The sequence below is a fragment of the Triturus cristatus genome, chromosome 12 (assembly GCF_964204655.1).
Source record: "Triturus cristatus chromosome 12, aTriCri1.1, whole genome shotgun sequence".
NCBI classification, from domain to species: Eukaryota; Metazoa; Chordata; class Amphibia; order Caudata; family Salamandridae; genus Triturus; species Triturus cristatus.
In genome coordinates this window covers 70,829,171-70,852,530 of record NC_140595.1, presented here as the reverse complement: position 1 = coordinate 70,852,530, position 23,360 = coordinate 70,829,171, and the positions used below count along the sequence as shown (strand labels likewise).

The window sequence follows — 23,360 nt, the reverse complement described above, 5'->3', positions numbered from 1 at the left end:
CCAGTGGAAGTTCTGCTACTTTCAACAGGAGTATTTTCAGACTCGCCCTGGGCCTCCCCAGAGTCATTGAGTATAATAGGGCCGTCGAGATTCCCAGCCCCTTCTACGCTCGCCCTCCCAAACGTTATGGCACTTCCTGGTACATCGAGAAGGGTACAGTCAAGGAACATTAAGGAGCTGGTACTCAGACAGTCGCTACTTTGGCATTTGTCTCCCCGCTGGCCACACAACGCTACAGGGCTTTGGTTTGCACAGTCCAGGGTTAAGCACTTAGATGGATCAAGAGGAGAAGAATCGCTAGCTTTACTGAGTTTACCCGGCTCCACATGATCGATCAGTAGCGGTTCCCTTGCACTCTGCAGGCCAATCGTTCTGCAGTGTGACTTTACTTTAATTTGTTCTTGTGTGTGAGGTGTTTGGTCAACCCCTTTGGAAATCTCTTCACTAGGGTGAGCTGACCAGTTTTTAAGTGCTGCCATTCCTGACTCGGTCGAAGTTTCGGGCTGGCTGCCCTCCAACATCACGGGACTCAGTGTTGCTCTAGAGGCTGACATAGGTGTAGACTCCTTATCGATCTTCTGCTAGGAGCTTGTTATTAGCGAGTCTGCTAACATTACTGGTGGTCGAGGTGGCTGGAGAGGAAACCTCTATGAGTTCTACGAATGTAGATTCAGCCACGGGTTCAAGCACACCTACTGGCGTGATTATGACTTCCTTCTGCATGCTTCCCTTTGCTTTTGGATAGGTTGCAAGCAATTTATAATATTCTCTTAGCTAGCATCTCTAGACCACCTGCTTGGTTCTCCTACTTGTTAGTGTCATGGTGTTGCAGCAGAGAGTTCTTGATGCTTTCAATAGTTTTTCATTAATTCTAGATGCCTCAAAGGCAAGTATGGGACTGACAGTTACTTCCTACTGCGAATCCACTTCACCAAAATATAACTGGTATGGTAACATGTTATCCAAACGTTGCAAGCGGAATAGCACAGAAGGTTAATAGTGCCGCTTGACTTCCCAACAAACAATTGATGGACGGAATGCTGACAATGCAGACATTCTCCCCCAGTCAAGAGATCTGGGTTAAATCCATCGTTCTTTTGCCCACTACACCACCCCAGTTTAGACATGGCCATATGCAAATCAGTCTTGACCCTGTGCCTCATGGGAACAGTCCAGCCCGAACTGCCAAGCCATGTCTTCACAGGACCGGAATCAAGCATCCTAGGACCGGTTTCTGGCTATCAGCCGTCATCAGCCAGGATAGCTTGACTCCAGTGGCGTAGTGAGCACGGGTCCCACGTCTGGGAATACCCATCCCACTTAGGGCGAAAAGCGTTACAACAAACAATTGATGGACGGAATGCTGACAATGCAGACATTCTCCCCCAGTCAAGAGATCTGGGTTAAATCCATCGTTCTTTTGCCCACTACACCACCCCAGTTTAGACATGGCCATATGCAAATCAGTCTTGACCCTGTGCCTCATGGGAACAGTCCAGCCCGAACTGCCAAGCCATGTCTTCACAGGACCGGAATCAAGCATCCTAGGACCGGTTTCTGGCTATCAGCCGTCATCAGCCAGGATAGCTTGACTCCAGTGGCGTAGTGAGCACGGGTCCCACGTCTGGGAATACCCATCCCACTTAGGGCGAAAAGCGTTACAACAAACAATTGATGGACGGAATGCTGACAATGCAGACATTCTCCCCCAGTCAAGAGATCTGGGTTAAATCCATCGTTCTTTTGCCCACTACACCACCCCAGTTTAGACATGGCCATATGCAAATCAGTCTTGACCCTGTGCCTCATGGGAACAGTCCAGCCCGAACTGCCAAGCCATGTCTTCACAGGACCGGAATCAAGCATCCTAGGACCGGTTTCTGGCTATGTGGGATGGGTATTCCCAGACGTGGGACCCGTGCTCACTACGCCACTGGAGTCAAGCTATCCTGGCTGATGACGGCTGATAGCCAGAAACCGGTTCTAGGATGCTTGATTCCGGTCCAGGGAAGACATGGCTTGGCAGTTCGGGCTGGACTGTTCCCATGAGGCACAGGATCAAGACTGATTTGCATATGGCCATGTCTGAACTGGGGTGGCGTAGTGGGCAAAAGAACGATGGATTTAACCCAGATCTCTTGACTGGGGGAGAATGTCTGCATTGTCAGCATTCCGTCCATCATTTGTTTGTTGTAACGCTTTTCGCCCTAAGTGGGATGGGTATTCCCAGACGTGGGACCCGTGCTCACTACGCCACTGGAGTCAAGCTATCCTGGCTGATGACGGCTGATAGCCAGAAACCGGTTCTAGGATGCTTGATTCCGGTCCAGGGAAGACATGGCTTGGCAGTTCGGGCTGGACTGTTCCCATGAGGCACAGGATCAAGACTGATTTGCATATGGCCATGTCTGAACTGGGGTGGCGTAGTGGGCAAAAGAACGATGGATTTAACCCAGATCTCTTGACTGGGGGAGAATGTCTGCATTGTCAGCATTCCGTCCATCATTTGTTTGTTGTAACGCTTTTCGCCCTAAGTGGGATGGGTATTCCCAGACGTGGGACCCGTGCTCACTACGCCACTGGAGTCAAGCTATCCTGGCTGATGACGGCTGATAGCCAGAAACCGGTTCTAGGATGCTTGATTCCGGTCCAGGGAAGACATGGCTTGGCAGTTCGGGCTGGACTGTTCCCATGAGGCACAGGATCAAGACTGATTTGCATATGGCCATGTCTGAACTGGGGTGGCGTAGTGGGCAAAAGAACGATGGATTTAACCCAGATCTCTTGACTGGGGGAGAATGTCTGCATTGTCAGCATTCCGTCCATCATTTGTTTGTTGTAACGCTTTTCGCCCTAAGTGGGATGGGTATTCCCAGACGTGGGACCCGTGCTCACTACGCCACTGGAGTCAAGCTATCCTGGCTGATGACGGCTGATAGCCAGAAACCGGTTCTAGGATGCTTGATTCCGGTCCAGGGAAGACATGGCTTGGCAGTTCGGGCTGGACTGTTCCCATGAGGCACAGGATCAAGACTGATTTGCATATGGCCATGTCTGAACTGGGGTGGCGTAGTGGGCAAAAGAACGATGGATTTAACCCAGATCTCTTGACTGGGGGAGAATGTCTGCATTGTCAGCATTCCGTCCATCATTTGTTTGTTGTAACGCTTGACTTCCCAGTCGCTGAAAGCCAATATACATGCAAGGGAATCAGCACGAGCATGCTACAAAGGTGTACAAGGTTGAAGCCTGCCATAGGCAACAAAACTGATCTGCAAACCACACCATGCTGTTTCTGGCCGCCTCTGCTAATGAAAAGTTTTCCTTCCTTCAAATCAGATAGCTGGTTTTGACCACTAGTTCTTGGGCTCCTACGATCCTCCAACCACCAACACGAGTTAATGCTTGTATCCTCCAAAGTCCTTGTACTGGCCACTCACAAAGGAGTGATGCTGGGGAGAGCTACAAAGCAGGTGGGTTGGAATAGAGGGTGAGGCTAGGCATTGGCCGCACAGGCCAATTGTGGAGGACAGACGCAGGCATAGGCTAAGGGGTGGGAGCTCACCCCGGCTGCAAGCCGCACCTGACCCAGCTCGGGCCACTTCTGTGGCAAAGTGGCTTGACCTAATGTAGTGGCTGTATTGCCACTGTTCATTCTACTGCTGCTGGCTTAAATGTGCTACTTCTGGCCGAGAGGGACCCAGTAGCACACAGCTTCTGGCTTGCTTACCTTTACGCGTGGTCCCAGACTTCCCTGGCAGGGATCCAAGAGCCGGCCCCTGTGGGGCAGTGTCCCTCTAGCCGCCCTTCAATAGCCTGGAAAGCCACAGGGGGCAGCCAGCCCCGGTTATCATAGCCGGGGCAGAGCAAAGCTGCAGATATCAGAGGCACCGGAGGTCGACCTCGACTACAGCGGGGCAGGCAGACAGCTGTGTGGAGTGGGGGCCTTAGAAGCCGCAGGAGTCCCAAGCATCAAGGGCAGGAATAGGCGGAGCTACAGTTATTTTGAAAAAATGCACTGAAACCATCACTGCTTCGAAATGCTCCAGCTGTAACTAACATCTTGGAATGGCTTTTCCCAAACCAAAAAATCATTCCATTATTGCCACTGTGTTTTCCAGATACAGTGGCTAGTAAAGAAAATGCCTCTGACAGTAAATATGGTTCTCCAGGTGTTATAGAACCATAAGGTCAATCTAACGTCAACAGAAAAAAATAAAAATATATTAAACATAAGAATCTTCTAAAGTGATGAACAAGAAGATGTGGTCAAATGGCTAAGCTGAGGATTTAGGACCAAGGTTCAGATGCTAGCCTTGGCTGAATTTGTTAATTTGGCACAAATTTCTTAATCTCTGTCTGCACAAACACTGACTTGCATAATTTGAATATGCAATAAGGTACAACACTCCAATTAGTCCCCAGGTAGGTTTACACTATATAGATACATAAGTGCATGGGTATTTGCGAATTATTGTTACAATGTAAAGGCTGAGGTTATATTTTGCTTGTGTTTTCCAGTCCCTTGCACCATCTTTACTTACAAGTGTTCTAACAAAGCCTGCATAAGCAAGGTGAACCCGGAGTGTGACGGGGTACCGGACTGCAGCAACGGGTCTGATGAGCACAACTGTGGTAAGTGAACAAATGGAATCTCTCACAGGGTTTTTTTGCCTATGCCCGCTAACTATGTAGTATTCCGTTGCTACTGGACACCAGGCCTCACTTATTCTAGTAAATGCCACACCTAATATGGCTGCCCATGCCCCGCCCAGCTGGTTTCACAAACACTCATCAGAAAACATTCCAGTATTTCCTTCCCCCGTTGGCCCCCCTCTCTGAAGGATAACCTCTATGACATAATGATTGTTATATAGCCTTAAGAAATAAAATAAATAATAAAATGCAGTGTTCTTAATTGATAATGCAGCTATCTCTAAATACTTGTCTTTCCTCTCCTTCTCTTAGACTGTGGAAACGCCCCCTCGCTGGGATTTAATAAGATTGTGGGTGGAAGCGGTGCCTCGCGTGGTGAGTGGCCCTGGCAGGTCAGCCTTTGGCTAAGGAGGAAAGAGCACAAGTGTGGCGCGGTCCTGATCGCAGACAGATGGCTGCTCTCTGCGGCTCACTGCTTTGATGTGTAAGTCTTATATCATTACATTAAGGCAAAAGATAATGGTGAACAGTAGATAGACTGAATGAGTGTGTATTAATGAGTGATATTGTGAGAAATGATAAAGTAAGCAATGTATTTAATCATTGAGTCAATGTCCCTGAAGGAATATGTGACTGAGTACTTAAATGGGTATCTAAGCAAGTGAATAATGAGTGTATCTTAGGGTCCATAAATGAGTGAATGTTTAAGGGAGCTTAAAGGGTGAGTGTTGGAGGGTGGAGGTATTATGTGGTATGGCAGGGGTGCCTTATCATGTAATACTAACACAATACACAAAGTTGTACCCCGGGTACTCTCACTACACCTTCTCTCAGTCATGGTAGAGTGGCAAAGAGCAGACAGGCTACTTAGAGGAGCATGTGTTAAGCATTTCACATCATTGACATGGCTCGAGAGAAATCTGACACCAATTTTTAAAAATAGCTCTGGTTTTTATATATTTTTAGAGACCAAAATAAAATCAATGCATACAGTATAAACAGAGTTATCAATTTTCAAGCAATAATTAAACAAAACTTTGCAATGTGAAAAATATAAAAGTTGCGGTCAATGGAAAAAACACATATATGCAATCGGTTACTTTGGGAGCGAGTTCAACTGAACCAGCTCGAAGTTAGGGTCTTTGGGGCCCATAGACAAGGCCTGGACAGTCAGTACAATTTTACATGGTTCGGGGAACCAGAGTGCAGAGATGCACTGAGCTGTCAAAACACAGGCATTTAAAAGCACCTCTTACCAAAAGGGTGCTTGTGGATTAAGTAGAACAAAACCACTTGGAACTTAAGCTTTTGGGGGGGGATTTGAGCCATAGGACACCAGGCCGATCTGCTCTACCTAGCTCATGGGATCAGGGTGCAGAAGTGCAGGGGATCCCAGGGTTCTGGTACACCAGGCCTGCCAACAGAGGAGGAAAACAAATGTGATATCCTCACAACGGAGCCACTGAGGTGGATGGTTGTTGGTGCAGTTTGGTCTCTCCTCTAAAAGCATTGAAGAAAGCAATCGACAAACATGCTAACCAAAAACAAGCTTTCGCACCAGCAAACACTGCGTCTTGGTTTTTCTTCGTGCAGGTGAGAAACATAAACACTTGCGCCTCGCTGAGGGTAGAGTTCACAACTCCTTGAACACTGCTGACCACTTTTCTTGTGGCCAAAATCTGGAGACCAGCAGCCAGTCCTGGTGGTCATGCAAATGCAGTTTAGTTCTGCCAGACACAGGGGACTAGTACCTCTAGTCCTGGGGAGATCTTGTGAAGTCCTTAGGTTTCAGAGGGGGTCACGTTTCCCTTTGGAACTGGTCTCTGCTCCTGGGCAAATTGTAGTTGTGAGAAGGTGGCCTGATATATGCTGTCCACTAGTTCTAGTGGGTACCTTGTATCAGTCCAAACAACCCCTTATGGTGATAGGTAAAAGACAACCTTATGTGAAAGCTATCCTAGTGGTAGCTATGGAGAGCAGCCTTCAGGCTAAGTCTTGAAGGAATGTAAAGCAGCTTGTTTTACCAGTCTATAATCTCTTCAATGATCAAATGAAACGACAACCACACCAGGTATATATTCAAAATATATGTATTTAAGATAAATCACACCCCTCTAGTCTCTTTGTGAGACTGGAGTTCGAAGTACTTTAGTTACAAGTGTTTAAGCATCAGTAAAAGCACAAATACACGTTTGGGCCCTAGGGGCGTACCAAACCATATACTAAAATAGTGGTATAAGAACCACGACTGAGATAGGCAAGGTGCCTATCACCTCTAGAATCGCTGGGACCCCAAGGAACCACCCAAGGTAGGGACGTCGGGGACCCACGGGAACCGTATGCAGTGTGGAAACACAACCGCGGGTTCCTATTACTTTCTATGGGGAATGTCGCGGTTGAAATTTTAAAGATTAGGGACACTTCAAATCGACCTAGGACCAAACCCTTTTGGACTAAGACAGTTCTAGGGCTAGCACCCTCGAGAGTACCGAAGTACTGGAGTTACCTCACCCTGGGAAGCCGGGTGCATTTTGGTGTTGGGTTGCGTCGATTCCAATGGAAGCCTGCAAAGAACTGCTGCTGCCGAGGAGAAGAGAAGTGTCCGAAGAGATCCAAGCCTGGATCTGGGATGTAAGGAACCTGAAAGCAGTGGGGACAGAGTCTGGGTCACTTGCCAGTGACCTAGGGCAGGATGGACCAATGCCCACAGATGTCGGGTGCTTTAGGTGAGTTTTCGACTGTCTTGACTCTTCAGCCACGAGGTCCAGGAGCCGTCTACGAAGTCCATGAGCCGGATTCGAGCTGTCCCACGAAGTCTGTCGAGTTCTGCGGTGTCGGCGCCCAGGAAGGACCCAACAAGCCTTGGCAACGGCAAGTCTCAAGAAATCAGAGAAAGGACTGCGGTGCAGACCAGAAAGGTCTGATGGACTCACCCAGCGAGGGTAAGTAAGCACAAGTCTGGAGCAACCAGAAAAGCACAGCTAGAAGTGGAGTTGCCTTCGTGGGGACCTGCTAGCCAACGAGCTAGTGATCGCGAAGGAGCCTCGAGCGGTCGCACTTGGAGCTGGCCCACGGGTCACTCGTGGAGTGGAAGCCAACAATCTTCGGTGCAGGAGGTGCTCAAGGCTGGGGCTACTCGGAGCCCAAAGCACAACTTCGAGGATGACCAGGAAGGTGTTGTTGCTGCAAAAGTTCACGGTGTCCAGGGGTCACGGTTCCACGTTACCCACGATAGCCACGGGCCTCAGCTTTGCTGTGGACTCAGGGTAGCCTCGGGGAAGTCTGGAAATCCACCTCTGGTGATGCAGAGACTTCGGCGTCCGACGGGAGCTTCAGCAATGCAGACCGGTCAGTTGCTTCTTTGGTGCCTGCCAAGCAGAGGAGTCACTCCTTGACCCCAAGGGAGATTTCTTCCATCTAATTCGAAGGCCCCACCTATGGGTGGGGGTGGTTACACCCCTTCCCCCTTTGTCCAGTTTCGCGCCAGAGGAGGGACTGAGTGCCCTTGCAACCAGTTTGAACTGGGCTTTGCTCGGGGACTCCTTGTGAGCCCCAGACAGTGTCTCAAAAGCATTCTGTGAATGCACCCACCCTGCCCCAATACACATCTGCCTGTCTGGGGAGGTGGTTACACCTCCCTGTGACAGGAAACCTATTGTCCAGGCCTCCCCTGCCGGAGTTTCGGTCAGCAGCAGGAGGCCAGACCCATGTCTGTGGCATCCATTTTGTGATGCCAGGGCTTTGAAAGGATTTAACCGGGTTTAGTCAGTATGAACATGTCTCTCCCTCTAGAAGGGTGGAATGCTACCCCCACCGCCAGAGCTGGCGGCGGGGTAGTATTCCAAAGCGTTTGACACCAACACGACATGTCTTGATGCAGCCATTCCAAAGTTAGCATTTACCGCGAGGTTATAATGCACTTAAGAGTATATGGTATGGCTGTATCACAGAACAGCCATAAGGAAGTATTTCCGAATGCTGCAGAGGGGCTCAGCTCATGCTTGGGCACCCTCTCACATAAAACCAAGCACTCTGCCTTCAGGATTGTCAAGGCCTGCCATAGGAGTGGCTTATAGGTTTATATGTGTTTGTATAAGGTAGTGATATAGGTAGCCTATACCACAGTAAGGGGTGCAAGCACACCCTTACCCAGGTTGCAGTAGCAGACCTGTGGTGTCATTTTGGAGTGCTTCCCAGGGGTGGCATAATACATGCTGCAGCCCCTGGTAGGCCTCTGTGGTACCTATGTCCTAGGTACATAGTATACCATATACTAGGGGCTTATAAGGCACTCAAGAATCCAATTAGATATGTACCTAATGTCCATGGAAACCATTTTAGAGAGGAAGCAGCTAGGCTGTGGTCCTAATTAGCAGGGCCACAGCCAGACTAAAGTCGGAAAACAGTGAAACACCAGCAAAAAGTGAGGGTACCCATGTGAAGCAGATCCTACTCTCCTACAGTAGTCCTGTGGGTGCAGGGTGACAGGGGCAGTACTTCGCTCCTTTCCTTTGTGCGCTCTGCTCTTGTGCAGACACTGATTTCTACTTGTTTCGCGTCGCATCTGAGGTTTTGGTGTGTTCCTTAAATCCTAGATTTAGGGTGTGAGGACTACTAGCCAATGGGCATCCCGTCATGTGGCTAATCCGCCCCAGTAGTGACAACATCAGGTGGGTGTATGTCACTAAAACTAGTCAGAACCCCTTTCTAAGCCTACATTTAAGATGGCCAGAACTATCCTCAGTTGTACACCTCAGTCTGCAAGTACCTAGAGGTGTGGTCAGCCTTGTGAAGGTGGACGCCTCCTGCACAGCTAATTTCCCACCTGCCTGCGAAAAACAGTGCCGGGGGGAGGCTTTGTCCTTGAGTAGGGGACAGTTCTTTTGTTCAGTGGAGCCAGTGAAGTCTTTGAGGCTCACTGCCACACCAGTGGTGCAATTCACTAGCTATCCTGTGTGGGTGGAGATGTCACCTCCTGCTCACAGAGGTCCTTTGTCTTTGACCACTGGGAGTGGTACACACTTCTGTCTTGGCGGCCAGGCTTCAAAAAAGCCAGCCAAGGCACAGGAACACTGGTTAACACGGTGGGTACCGTCTAAAGTGCCTTCTGGGTACATGCTGGTTAACCCTCAACACCACCAGTGTGTCTGGGGTTAAATAGTAGCGTGTTTGACACCAAACCTGAAAGAAATTGGCCGGGCCATCATGGAGCTGGACATATAGGTAATGTCCTAATGCCAGCCCATGAATTACGTTTAGAACACTACCACAGGGTAGTATATGCTTGCGCATATACCCCCACACATTATATAACGCACCCTGCTTCATGGGCTATAGGAGGCCTATCTTAGAGGTGACTGACATATATTAATCGCAGTGAGGTGACTCTGTCACATAGGGTGTGTGCAGGGTTGCACTTAAGCAGGTAAGCTGCTCGTGCATGGCGGACCTGCAGACTTCAATTTTGGTCGGGTCACTCAGGGTGGCGCAATACATGCTGCAGCCCTGGTACCCCTTTTACATTCCCTGCCCTGGGTACCACTGATACCATATACTAGGGCCTGAAAAGGGGGTAAAAGCACCTTGCCAATTGGGTGTACCAATTCACATTTACAGTTTGACAGAAAGAGCACTGGTGCTGGGCTTTGTTAGCAGGACTCCGCACACTTTCAGATCAATTACCACAGCATCTAGCAGCAAAGTGGGGCAAAAAGTGTGAGGGCACTGTAACACAGTCCATTTTACAACAGAGTGAGCCAGCATGTCTGTTAGACAATAGATAACATTGTTTTTACCCCACATCCAAATCACTTGAAGATACATTAGGTCTATGATTGCAATCTAAGATGGTTGCTATTCAAGATCATCAAAACTGGTAATATTTTTGTATTTTCTCTGCGTTTTTTCTTATTTGTTTCCCCAGGGTATTGGTTTTAAAAAAACAAACGTTTACAACATTTGTTTTTGTCAGAAACTACAAACTAGAATTTACCACATCAAGGTGCAATTGATCTAACTATATTGAAGGTCTGTTGTATGGGTGAGGTCAGAGAGTAATTTCAGGAATGAAATATTTAATGTACTGAGTGATTGCTTTAGCCTTTTCTCAACTGGCAGTTCATTCTGTAGAGTAAGAGTCATGTAAACAAACATAGTGTGTTTGTCATCACCATGTCCACTTTCTCAGTAAACTTATATCTTGTGGGTTCTAAGAAGTCAAGCCTCGAAGGTTTCTTAGCTAACTACTCTAAATATTCTTAGTTACAGTGACCCAAAGATGTGGATGGCCTACCTGGGAACCCCATTTCTGAACGGCATTGAAGGACGGGTTGAGAAAATCTACCGAATCCATAAGCATCCTTTCTACAACGTCTACACTTTAGACAACGATGTGGCCCTGCTGGAACTCCCAATGCCTCTGGGCTTCAACAATGTTATTAAACCAATCTGCCTGCCCGACGCCACACATGTCTTCAGGGAAGGGACCAAGTGCTTCATCACCGGATGGGGATCCACTAAGGAAGGAGGTATGGCTCGAAGAATACTCAGCTGTCAATGCATTTGATTCACACCAAATCATTATTCCACACTCCAGATCAGAGCTGGAAGAAATGTAATATCTCCTTTGAGCACTAAACACAAAATTGACCCTCAAACTAACAAAATTCTTTGTTTAGAAATTAATATAGAGGAAATCTCAATCTAAAATGCATGTTGATTGGATTGTTGCATGAGTTAATGCGCCTCCTGTAAAATATGTTCAAAACTCGAGGCATGCCAGCAACGTTCACACATAGCGCCAATAAAACATGGATTGATTTCAAATCAGTAATAATAATTATTGAATAAAGTATCACTTAGAACACTTTGGATAAAAGCTTGATGTTAACAAAACCAGTTTTAGCTCATGTTGGAGAGGTAGTTGTCATAAGTTGAGGATTATTAAAGTTGAACGCTTACACCTATTCAACTACTTTGCATCTTACAAAGTGTTTCACCGTAAAAATTCTTTGAAGCTTCAAAAGACTGTTTAACGACCCTAAGTGTCTACAGTCAACCCACATAAGTGCAGCCATTTATCAAACGTCCTAGAGGTTGCTGTATACCTAAGCTATACACCCAATTCATCATGTTTTTGGAAGACCCAACAATTCACATCTTCAACCCCACTAAATCGATGCTGAGAACATATACAGATTTATACATCACAACTACAAATGTGAAATGCCACATGCTGGATCATATTGTATTCAAGGGTTGTGAGATTGAGCCTAACACTATCTATGGATGGGAGCATATTTTTGGTCCTTTTCAACCACCCCTCCTCACCCTTACCTAAAGAGGGAAAATCACTACGAGCAATTGTATATTGAAAGATATGGCTTAGTGTAAGATATCCCCAGTCCATCCAGACTTAGTTAGCAACAGAAACTCAAATCTCTCCGGTAATCAGCGTATTGAAGACTACAGTTCTCAACCAGCAGACACCTATAACGCACTGGTAGAATGGGGTCCCTGCATAAAAGAGACTCCCTTTAGTTCTTCCCATAATGAAAGTATCTTAAAAGGGAGGTCAGAACCGCTGAGTCCATATAGAAACACACAATCGTCTTCCTGCTGCTGAAAAAGCTAGCAGCAGACCCTACACCCTACTTTCCCTAACATTTGTCACCTTATCACCAACCTCCTTCTGTAGACACAATTAATAGAAAGTACCACAGACAACCATTAAAAGAAGAAAATATTCATATTCTTCAAATGCTTCAGACCGGGACATTGGATGGAAACCACCCTTCTTGATTTGGGGAGCAATGCTCTTGAAAAAGTCGCCACAGGTACCTCTTCATTGTTCTGCATTTGTCAAGGAAGATTTCAGTGTCCTACTGGAGAGGTTAGTCTCTTTGTCGGGGTAGCATACAAGACTCCAAGATTTTTGACTGAAAACAAGCTATTCAGCTTAGCTATTTCAAATGTGCCCTAGTCCTATTTTGTGTGGAGTCCCTCAAGGCTCACCACTCTCCTTCCTCCACTTTAATATTTGTCTCTAACCCTCACTGTCGGTCTTTCAAAGCCAGGGTGATAGAAAAGGGTAAAGAAGAATCCAGCAACTTAATTTGACATCTTTTACAGCATATAGATTTCTTCACTGGCATTTATTATGTTGCAGAAATCTAGCCTGGACAAAACTGAAGTTCGAATAGGTTAGATCGAACATAGTTGCTTATCTGTAGGTGGGGTGCTCAGATTCATGAATTGAGAATCAGATTATGACCGCATATATCTGGTGTGGAAAAGATAATTTGTTATACCGCACCCCATGATCATTACAGTCTGCACTGGGATGATGCCCAAATTCTCTGTCCACCGAAAATGGATCATGGTGTGTATGGGACCCCTGATAATTAGTATTCCTGTCTTTGTGACATTCAGTCAAAAACAATTCTCCTTCACCGAACAGCAGGAAATTATTCCATTCCATGTTGGAACCTGTCGGATGTACAGTTGTGTGCCATCCACATGGAGTTAGAAATTACGATGGTGCTGTGAGGTTTAAGGAATCAATGATGTAGCAGTATCAATTTAGATTTCTGGACTTCAATCTGCGAGAAAGGGACAACCAATATGATTGTTTCTATTGATCTTGCTCACGTTTCCAGAAGCTTCATTAGAATTTCCACGGCTACAGTGTCATCAAATGTTGAGAAGTCGAGCAGGTGTATGATTTCCTATAGTTCCTAATGAGGAGAAGAACTCTAAAAGGATTTCTGTGTCCCCGAATGGTATGACATTGTGTTGTCCTTAATGACATTACTTTACTTTAAAGAGTTTGTGATCTAGTACTAAATCTCACCCTTCATCATTTTGCCTGGGACAAAGAAGTTTAAAGTTGGCCAGTAATTCACCGCCCTTGAGAGATCTTCAGTCAGTATCTTCAGCAGCAGTGCTGCAGTAGCATATCTTAGTCTATGGACGAATGACCTGAATTCTTCTAATTCCGGGGCTAGTGAATTAAAATCAATTTTATGATGGGTGTGAATTGATGGGGTGGTTTGAAGCTTTGATCCTTCCCACTACCACCAGAATTATTTGAGGCTGATTGAGTTGGGGTAAGCATGTGTGAAGGGACACTGGCTACCTCGGATGTTGTTATTGTAGGTCAGTACGTTTTTGGATTGTTGATTTGATACAAAGGGGCTGTGTGAATAGTTCTGTCTGATTCACTTCCTTCTGTGAAGCCTTTGAAAGTACTTTGGTTTGCATTGTTCCCTGGCAGAATTGCGACGTATAATGGGACTACTTTGCCTTTGTAATACCACTCGCGTGGACTTCACGATGGGGTGTGCCAGCCATTCCCTAGGTCTTTTTACAGCTTCTTTCCCATGAGTGCCTCGGAGAACCTATTCCTCCTTTGATACCAATAGTAAGAAAAGAAGGGAAATCAATCAGCCTTGGTCTCCATCTCAAGGAGAGATGTGTGCTCAATGTGACTGCACATAAGGAAAACTTTGCCATTCACACAATTACGTGTGAAGCTTGCCTTTCTTTCAAGATATAAGACCTTCCAAATTGAAGCTTAAGAAGTTCACCTTTTGTCAGACCCAAAGTAAAAAGTGTGACTGGTTTCCTTAGATTAATTACAATTATTTTTAAAAGAAAACTGACAGTAATGTTAAAATATTTAATGACTACTTATGGTTATCAACTACAACTGATGTTGACCTACTTCTGGGGTGGTAGTGTGAATGGCAGGGTGAATTATCAAAGGCAATACTTCTTTTATTTGGGATTGAAAAAGCCTCCCCCCCCCCCCTCAAGTGCCTTTTGTTGTATGCCATTTAGATAGGGCAAGAAAATGGATGTGAACTACAAGCTAAAATGTGCAATAGAATTGGTCACCCAGCTGCCTATTATGGCAAAGGTATTTGCATGCAGTTTAAAAGCTGAAAGTAAAAAGATTATACAAATTAGGTAGATAGCCTATCTAAGTGCACAATTGGAAAGAACACTTTTTCACATGTCCCTGTGTGCAGGTTCCTAACATTTGGAAAGATCTCAGAGGTGCTCATGGAAAAGGAGTCCTGAGCTTCCAGGTACTACCAAGATTTTCAATACTCTGCTGTTCCCTTGTATGATGCTCCTACTCGTCTAACCTGGCAGTGTTCTCCCTTCCTTTACTGAGTGCAGCTTATCGTATATAATCCTGAATCAAGGCAGGAAAAGTGCCTCATGTCAATTATTTAATTGAATTTTACCCACTTTGGCCCTGTTTATCCCCCCTCCAGTGTATTTAGATTATATAGTAGTGAGGCTTCAAATCCAATTCTAAATTTGGCTTGTATGGCTGATGTGTCCAATGCAGCCCTAATCTCAGCAACCTCTCTAAGACAATGGCCGAACAAATTACCTCCCAGTTTCACCCACAGGCTCATTCGACACCAGCCCATCAACAAACACACTATCTGAGGATTATACCTCAAAATGTCAAACATGATCTATTGCCACAGAATTAATAAGAGGTTTTCAACATCGTAATAGTTTGATCAAACTGTAACAAATGTACGCTCTACCAACTGTCTAGCAAAAAAATATACGGTGGCATAAAGAAATCTGAGTATAAGTTTCCATCTTTTGTATTTACAAGGTCTGATGTCAAGGCAGCTACAGAAGGGGACAGTGAGCATCATTGGTGATCAAGCGTGCAAGAAGTTCTACCCCATTCAAATAAGTACCAGGATGTTGTGTGCTGGGGTCACGCAGGGAGGAGTCGACAGCTGCTCAGTAAGTAAAAGAATGGTGCAGTGTGACTCAAGATATGGGCATCTCTTGATTGCTAAAAAGAGCTGTGTAATTCTGCAAAAATACAGGAGTTGAGCCATCGTATGATTGGCAAAGCAGAGAGCTATTGAGTTGGCAATGATATGTAGCCTTTCTGTACAGCAGCAGCTGTGCAGCATGGCTAAAACAAAACACTATGATGCAGCCAGTGCAAATGATCTTTTTCTTTGTTGAGAAAAGCACTTTAGCGCTGGCAGTGTCACAGCATTTGTTTACTATTACTTTTTAAAGGTGTTCTCCTGCATCGCCTTCTTACCTGTCCTGTCTACTCCAGGTGCGTCCTCCCCTATAACCCTCACTCTGTGTTGCCTCCACCCTAAACCACAAGTAAATGTGGGCATGGGATTTGGGAGGATGTAACACAGCGGAAGGGTGGAAGTGAAGGACAATGGTGGTGGAGAGAAAAGGTGAGAAGGCTTGAGAGAGCACACGGAGAACAGGGGGCATGTTGGGAAAAGCATATTAACAATGGAGGATGGATGAAAGGGGCTGGGGGAAGCACTTGGCAAGGCAGGATCGGCAGCTAGCACAGGCGCAAACACAGACAAAATGGGCTTAGGGAAAGCAACAGAAAATGGATTGCAAGCAATAGGCACTGGTGGATCTCACAGACAACGTAGGCTTGACTGGAGGTAAGTAAGGAGTAATACAGATGGCTGAGAAGTACACAAGGGAGCCCGCTAGAAGAAAAATACCCTCTCATACAGGGCTTAAACAAAAGGGAAAAAGTTGCACCAGAAAAAGCAAGTAGTGTAAGGGCACAGTAATGCAACTATGCTCCATGAGAGGGACAAACAAAAGAGGATGAAAGAAAGCCTAAAGAACATGACAAATAAGAAGAATGCAAGTGAGTGATCATGAAGCTGACCAATAGTAGGTAATGGGTGGTCTCCAAATCTACTGCAAGGTAACAAAATGTCTCACAAGAGACAGCAGATGTGCTGTCTTAGGCAAGACTTATAAGTAGACACTTTGCTATGTTTGCTATTCTTTCAGAAAGGGGTATGCCCAAACTTACACATTATAAATATGGTAACCTGTAGGGATTAATCATGGAATCAACTATGGCCACAGTGAAATCCTCAATTTAACACTGGGTTTTACAAATGAAATTACAAAAGTCTTTTACAGAAATGTCTCCTTTTCCTCCTTATTTTGTAAACAAAGCGTGGTTTTACCCTCTCATCAGTGTGCAACCCACATGGAGGCAGTTCTAACAAACAACACATTTGTGGGCATTTATGCCCTCTCCTTATTTAATAGTCTGTGAAAGTCTTTAGTTCCTTAGATTTCTTTTTTACAAGTGACTCCTTCTGTAGTTATTGTCCCATGTGCATCATGGACCACACCTCACAGCCAAGAATAGTGCTGAGGAGACATTTCATTTTGTGTCCTGTGTAAATGATGATGGGTTTGGTAATATATTAGCATTTGTTCAATGTGCTCCAAGGACTTGTTTGGAAAGTGGAAACTCTACAATGAATATTGCTTATAAGTAAGTAAATTGTTTTCTTAGAATAATTTGTAAAAACCAACAGTGTTAAACTGATTATTTCATTGTGGCCAAAGTTGATTCTATGATTAATCCCTACAGGTTACTATATTTATAATGTTGAATAATTTCAGAACGGCTAGCGGAAATGGTGCCTTTGTCTGGAGCAATGAGTAGAGTCACAAAGTAACCAGTGAATATCAGAGTTCCGGGTCATATTTAAGAAATCTCATTCGGCCAACAGCCATGGTATGGATTCCAAGCACATGCACAATTGATGAATAAGAGTAGCTAAAACTTAGAAGGGTTAAACACTTCCTAAGACTCAAATAATTTAGTCATAAGGTGAAGCCAGCTTTAGAACTTGAGCCTTTTAGTGGCTGACTCCGAAATCAAGCAATTCCCCCCCCCCCCCCATTGCAATCAGTTTTATTCCTCAAATACTAATTTTCATGAGAATGGAGGTGCAAAGGGGCTTAATCGCATATAAATTGTCTCTGTCATGATCTCAAAACTTCATTAAGCGAGGGACTTTACCAAATCAAAAAAAAAAGCAACTATAATCACAAAACCTCAGCAGTGAGGAAGAACTACACCAGAGACCACCTACTTCACATAAGTTAATGGTATTTTGTGCAGCACGACCCTAGTGGAAAGACTAGTTCCTGAATTCATTTTTTATTCAACAATGTGCTTTAGTGTGTACTTGTTTTGATTGGTGAAAATACCGGTTGTTTTTTTTTTTGCTTCATCTTTGCTCTTTTTTGTTTTTCTCCAGGGTGATGCTGGTGGTCCACTGGCCTGTCGGGAGCCTTCAGGGAGATGGTTTCTTGCCGGCATCACAAGCTGGGGTTATGGATGTGCCAGGGCCTATTTCCCAGGAGTATACACACGAGTCACTGCTGTCAGGAGCTGGATTGGACAGAATCTAAGGTTGTGAGATTTCTATGGTCCACTCAGGAAAGAAGGAATTTTCAACATAAAGAGGGATTTCTTCAACTTGGACAAAAGACAAGCCCAATGATGAACTTTTCCTTGACATGTCTGATCGAAGAAGATTTCCCACAACTCTAATGCAATTCAGTGTACGCTGCAAAAGACTTCACTGTGCAAATACCGATGGTAGCTGTAGTGACCCTTTTTTTTTATTTTCCCCAATTATACAATGATATTTAGATACAATTTTCTATAAATAAATGTGATATATCTCATTGACTGCAATGCATGTTACCTTATTTACTTGTTTCGAAGTTGCACAAACTCATCTAGGTAGACTACTAGCTTTTTGCCTTCAAAGTCAAGACCACCTCAAAACACATTAACTGAAGCATTAAAAGATGCTGATCGCATCTATTCATTGATTACATCATCACAATCAGGTGTAATTGGGCTGCAAGTGGGGGGAAGGGGGAGAGAGAATCTTACCATTGAATGGGCACCCCTTCAGCATGACCTTCCAAGGTTTATTAACAGCAGTACTATTCTACTTAATACGTCCGTGTCCAAAGAACTTCCTGCTGCACAAGTGAATGAATGAATGAAATGATTTTTATAAAGAGTGCATTACCCGAGGGTGTCATAGTCAAACATACATACAGAATCCACACTCGCATTATTACACAAATGGCAGTAATATAGGCGAGTGTTAGACACCATCTTTGGTTTCTTTAGGGACATGCATGTGTGAGGCGAAGAGTTAATCCCAAGGCTAATGATTAGTAGATGTTATGGTGTTCTTTGCATTTGAACCTGATCTACAACCATGAGGTTGGATTGAAAGAGATAGTAAGATCTTCAATAACAAAGCACCTATTGAACATGAATTTACAATTCAACAGATCAATGTCTTTTAGATTCTCTTCAAAGAATGACTCCACACGTCACTTTATCTGAAGTATATATTTTTATTTCACCATTTTAAAAAAGTGTCAATATTCCATTTATCAATATTCCCAATCCCAATGTGTCAATATACCTCATTTCCACTATGTGTCAATATTTCCCATTTCCAATATATGTGTCAATATGCCCCATTCCCAATATAAATGTCAATATTCCCAATTTGAGTGTCAATATTCCCCATTCCCAAAGTAAGTGTCAATATTCCCAATAGAAGTTTCAATATTCCCCATTCAATGTCAATATTCCATTTATAAATATTCCCATTATAAGTGTCAATATTCCCATTTCCAATATTTCATTTATATATATATTCCCAATATAACCCATTTAAGTGTCAATATTCCCCATTATAAATATTTCTAATATTCCATTTATAAAAATTCCCATTTCCAATATTCCATTTATATATATTCTCAATATAACCCATTTAAGTGTAAATATTCCCTATTATAAATATTTCTAATATTCCATTTATAAATATTCCCCATTCCCAATTATAAATATTTCTAATATTCCACTTTTAAATATCCCAATATAAGTGTCAATATTCCCCATTCTCAATTATAAATATTTCCAATATTAGTGTCACTATTCCAATTCCAAGTGTCACTATTCCCCATTTCCAATATAAGTGTCAATATTACATTTATAACTATTTCCAATATGTCAATATTCCCATTCCCAATATGTGTCAATATTCCATGTATAATTGTCAATATTCCCCATTTTACATATTTCCAATATGTCAATATTCCATTTATAAATATTCCCAATATGTCAATATTCTATTTATAAATATTACCAATAGATGTGTCAATATTCCCATTTCCAATATGTCAGTATTCCCCATGTAAGTGTCAATAGTCTATTTATAAATATTCCCACTATGTGTCAATGTTCCCATTTCCAATATAAGTGTCAATATTCCATTTATAAATATTCCCAATATGTGTCAATATTCCCATTCCCAATATGTCAATATTCCCCATGTAAGTGTCAATATTCCATGTATAAATATTCCCAATAGAAGTGTCAATATTCCCATTTCCAATATTCTCCATTATTATTTTAATATTTGTCAATATTCCCCATTAAAAGTGTCAATATTCCATTCATAAATATTCCCAATAGAAGTGTCAATATTCCCCATTATAATTATTTCCAATATAAGTGTCAATATTCCCATTTCCAATATAAGTGTCAATATTCCCCATTCCCAATGTGTCAATATTTCATTTGTAAATATTCCCAATATAAGTGTCAATATTTCATTTATAAATATTCCCAATATAAGTGTCAATAGCCCATTTATAAATATTCTCAGTGTCAATATTCCCCATTATAAATATTTCCAATGTATGTGTCAATATTCCATTCATAAGTGTCAATATTTCAAATATTCCCAACATAAGTGTCAATACTCCCCATTATAAATATTTCCAATATGTGTAAATATTCCCAATATAAGTGGCAATATTCCCCATTATAAATATTTCAAATATGTGTCAATATTCCCCATTCCCAATTATAAATATTTCCAATATTCCATTTATAAATATTCCCATTATAAGTGTCAAAATTCCCATTTCCAATAAGTGTAAATATTCCCCATCTCCAATATGTGTCAATATTCTCATTCCCAATATAAGTGTCAATATTCCCAATAGAAGTGTCAATATTCAATTTATAAATATTCCCAATGCAGGTGTAAGTATTCCCATTTCCAATATTCCAGTTATAAATATTCCCAATATAACCCATTTAAGTTTCAATATTCCCCATTATAAATATTTCCAATATGTGTCAATATTCCATTTATAAATATTCCCAATATAAGTGTCCATATTCCATTTATAAATATTCCTATTATGAGTGTCAATATGCCCATTCCCAATAGAAGTGTTAATATTCTATTTATAGATATTCCCAATAGAAGTGTCAATATTCCCCATTCCCAATAGAAGTGGGAATATTTATAAATGGAATATTGACAGTAGAAGTGTCAATATTCCATTTATTAATATTCCCATTATAAGTGTCAATATTCCCAATATGTGTCAATATACCCAATGTAATTGTCAATATTGCCATTTCCAATATGTGTCAATATTCCCATTTATAAATATTTCCAATATGTGGCAATATTCCCCATTATAAATATTTCAAATATGTGGCAATATTCCCCATTCCCAATTATAAATATTTCCAATATTCCATTTATAAATATTCCCATTATAAGTGTCAAAATTCCCATTTCCAATAAGTGTAAATATTCCCCATCTCCAATATGTGTCAATATTCTCATTCCCAATATAAGTGTCAATATTCCCAATAGAAGTGTCAATATTCAATTTATAAATATTCCCAATGCAGGTGTAAGTATTCCCATTTCCAATATTCCAGTTATAAATATTCCCAATATAACCCATTTAAGTTTCAATATTCCCCATTATAAATATTTCCAATATGTGTCAATATTCAATTTATAAATATTCCCAATGCAGGTGTAAGTATTCCCATTTCCAATATTCCAGTTATAAATATTCCCAATATAACCCATTTAAGTTTCAATATTCCCCATTATAAATATTTCCAATATGTGTCAATATTCCATTTATAAATATTCCCAATATAAGTGTCCATATTCCATTTATAAATATTCCTATTATGAGTGTCAATATGCCCATTCCCAATAGAAGTGTTAATATTCTATTTATAGATATTCCCAATAGAAGTGTCAATATTCCCCATTCCCAATAGAAGTGGGAATATTTATAAATGGAATATTGACAGTAGAAGTGTCAATATTCCATGTATTAATATTCCCATTATAAGTGTCAATATTCCCAATATGTGTCAATATACCCAATGTAATTGTCAATATTGCCATTTCCAATATGTGTCAATATTCCCATTTATAAATATTTCCAATATGTGTCAATATTCCCCATTATAAATATTTCCAATATGTCAATATTTCATTCATAAATATTCCCAATACAAGTGTCAATATTTCCAGTGTAAGTGTCAATATTCTCCATTATAAATATTTCCAATGTATGTGTCAATATTCCATTCATAAATATTACTAATATAAAAGTCAATATTCCCCATTCCCAATATGTGTCAATATTGCCAGTGTAAGTGTCAATATTCCCCATTATATATATTTCCAATGTATGTTTCAATATTCCATTCATAAATATTCCCAATATGTGTCAATATTCCATTTATAAATATTCCCAAAATAAGTGTCAATATACCCAATGTAAGTGTCAATATTCCCATTTCCAATGTGTCAATATTCCATTTATAAATATTCCCATTAGAAGTGTCAATATTCCATTTATAAATATTCCCAATATGTGTCAATATTCCCCATTATAAATATTTCCAATGTATGTGTCAATATTCCATTCATAAATATTCCCCATTATAAATATTTCCAATATGTGACAATATTCCCAATATAAGTGTCAATATTCTCAATACAAGTGTCAATATTCCCATTTCCAATATGTCAATATTCCCCATTATAAATATTTCCAATATGTGACAATATTTCATTTATAAATATTCCCAATATAAGTGTCAATATTCCCCATTATAAATATTTCCAATATGTGTCAATATTTAATTTATAAATATTCCACATTCCCATCTATATATATATTTCCAATAGAAGTGTCAATATTCCCATTTTATGTGAAGGAAAAACTAAACAGAAATCACATTTTTTTTAACACAACACAAAATAGTAATGCATCTAAACACAGGAAGGGTAAAGCAATTTTGAAACCAACCAGTGGTAAGCAGTGGGCTGGCTCCCAACCAACAGTGTATCCGTGTTTAGGCAAAGACCTCCAAATGGGAAGAAGGAAACATCAATCAATAAAAGTAAAACATGGAATCATAGTAATTTCCAGTAGGATGTTGAAAATAAATAACTCAGTCCAACTGTAGTTATCATAACGTTTCATAATAAACCGATATAGCTTTGATCAATAGCTTCTCGGCATAAGCAATTCAGCCCTGTTGATTATAGCTGTGCTTTCCAACCCAGCAAATAGTGCATTCATTATTTCTTTTACAGAAAACAGAGATAAAAATTGAATATTACAGCCCCAATCAAGGGAACCAAAGCCCCTCTCTCCCTACTTACAATTGGAGAAACAATATAAAACATTTCCTAAAAATGGCATAACAAGGATTATCAAATTGCAATCTTCTACCCTTTCCTACTATGTTAACGTGTGATATTCCATCCAACAAAATATCTGTCCACAAGCTTTAAGATCATCACAATCCACCCTAATATATGGTTTCCACAATAAAAAAACCAGACCTACTGCCTTTGTCGTAACGTTTTGTGAATAGATCAAGCACACAGCTTCTACCCATAACTAACTCAGTCTTGCTATATTGAGTATCAACGTCCCCAGAAGGTAAAAAGTGCAATACAATCCCTTTCTCT

At 41.9% G+C, this 23,360-nt stretch overlaps 1 protein-coding gene across 5 annotated transcripts in view; it reads left to right on the top strand.

Annotated features, from left to right (window-relative positions):
• Positions 1 to 18,185, top strand: part of TMPRSS9 (transmembrane serine protease 9) — a 154,907-nt gene extending 136,722 nt beyond the window's left edge. For all 5 annotated transcript variants that reach the window (XM_085639794.1, XM_085639792.1, XM_085639791.1 and 2 more), the window contains 5 exons: positions 4,522 to 4,635; positions 4,969 to 5,140; positions 10,918 to 11,183; positions 15,299 to 15,435; positions 17,763 to 18,185. In XM_085639794.1, the coding sequence (XP_085495920.1) occupies positions 4,522 to 4,635; positions 4,969 to 5,140; positions 10,918 to 11,183; positions 15,299 to 15,435; positions 17,763 to 17,924 (851 nt within the window). In that variant the 3' untranslated portion in view covers positions 17,925 to 18,185. The remainder of the gene's footprint in view (positions 1 to 4,521; positions 4,636 to 4,968; positions 5,141 to 10,917; positions 11,184 to 15,298; positions 15,436 to 17,762) is intronic.
• The last annotated feature ends 5,175 nt before the right edge of the window (positions 18,186 to 23,360 follow it).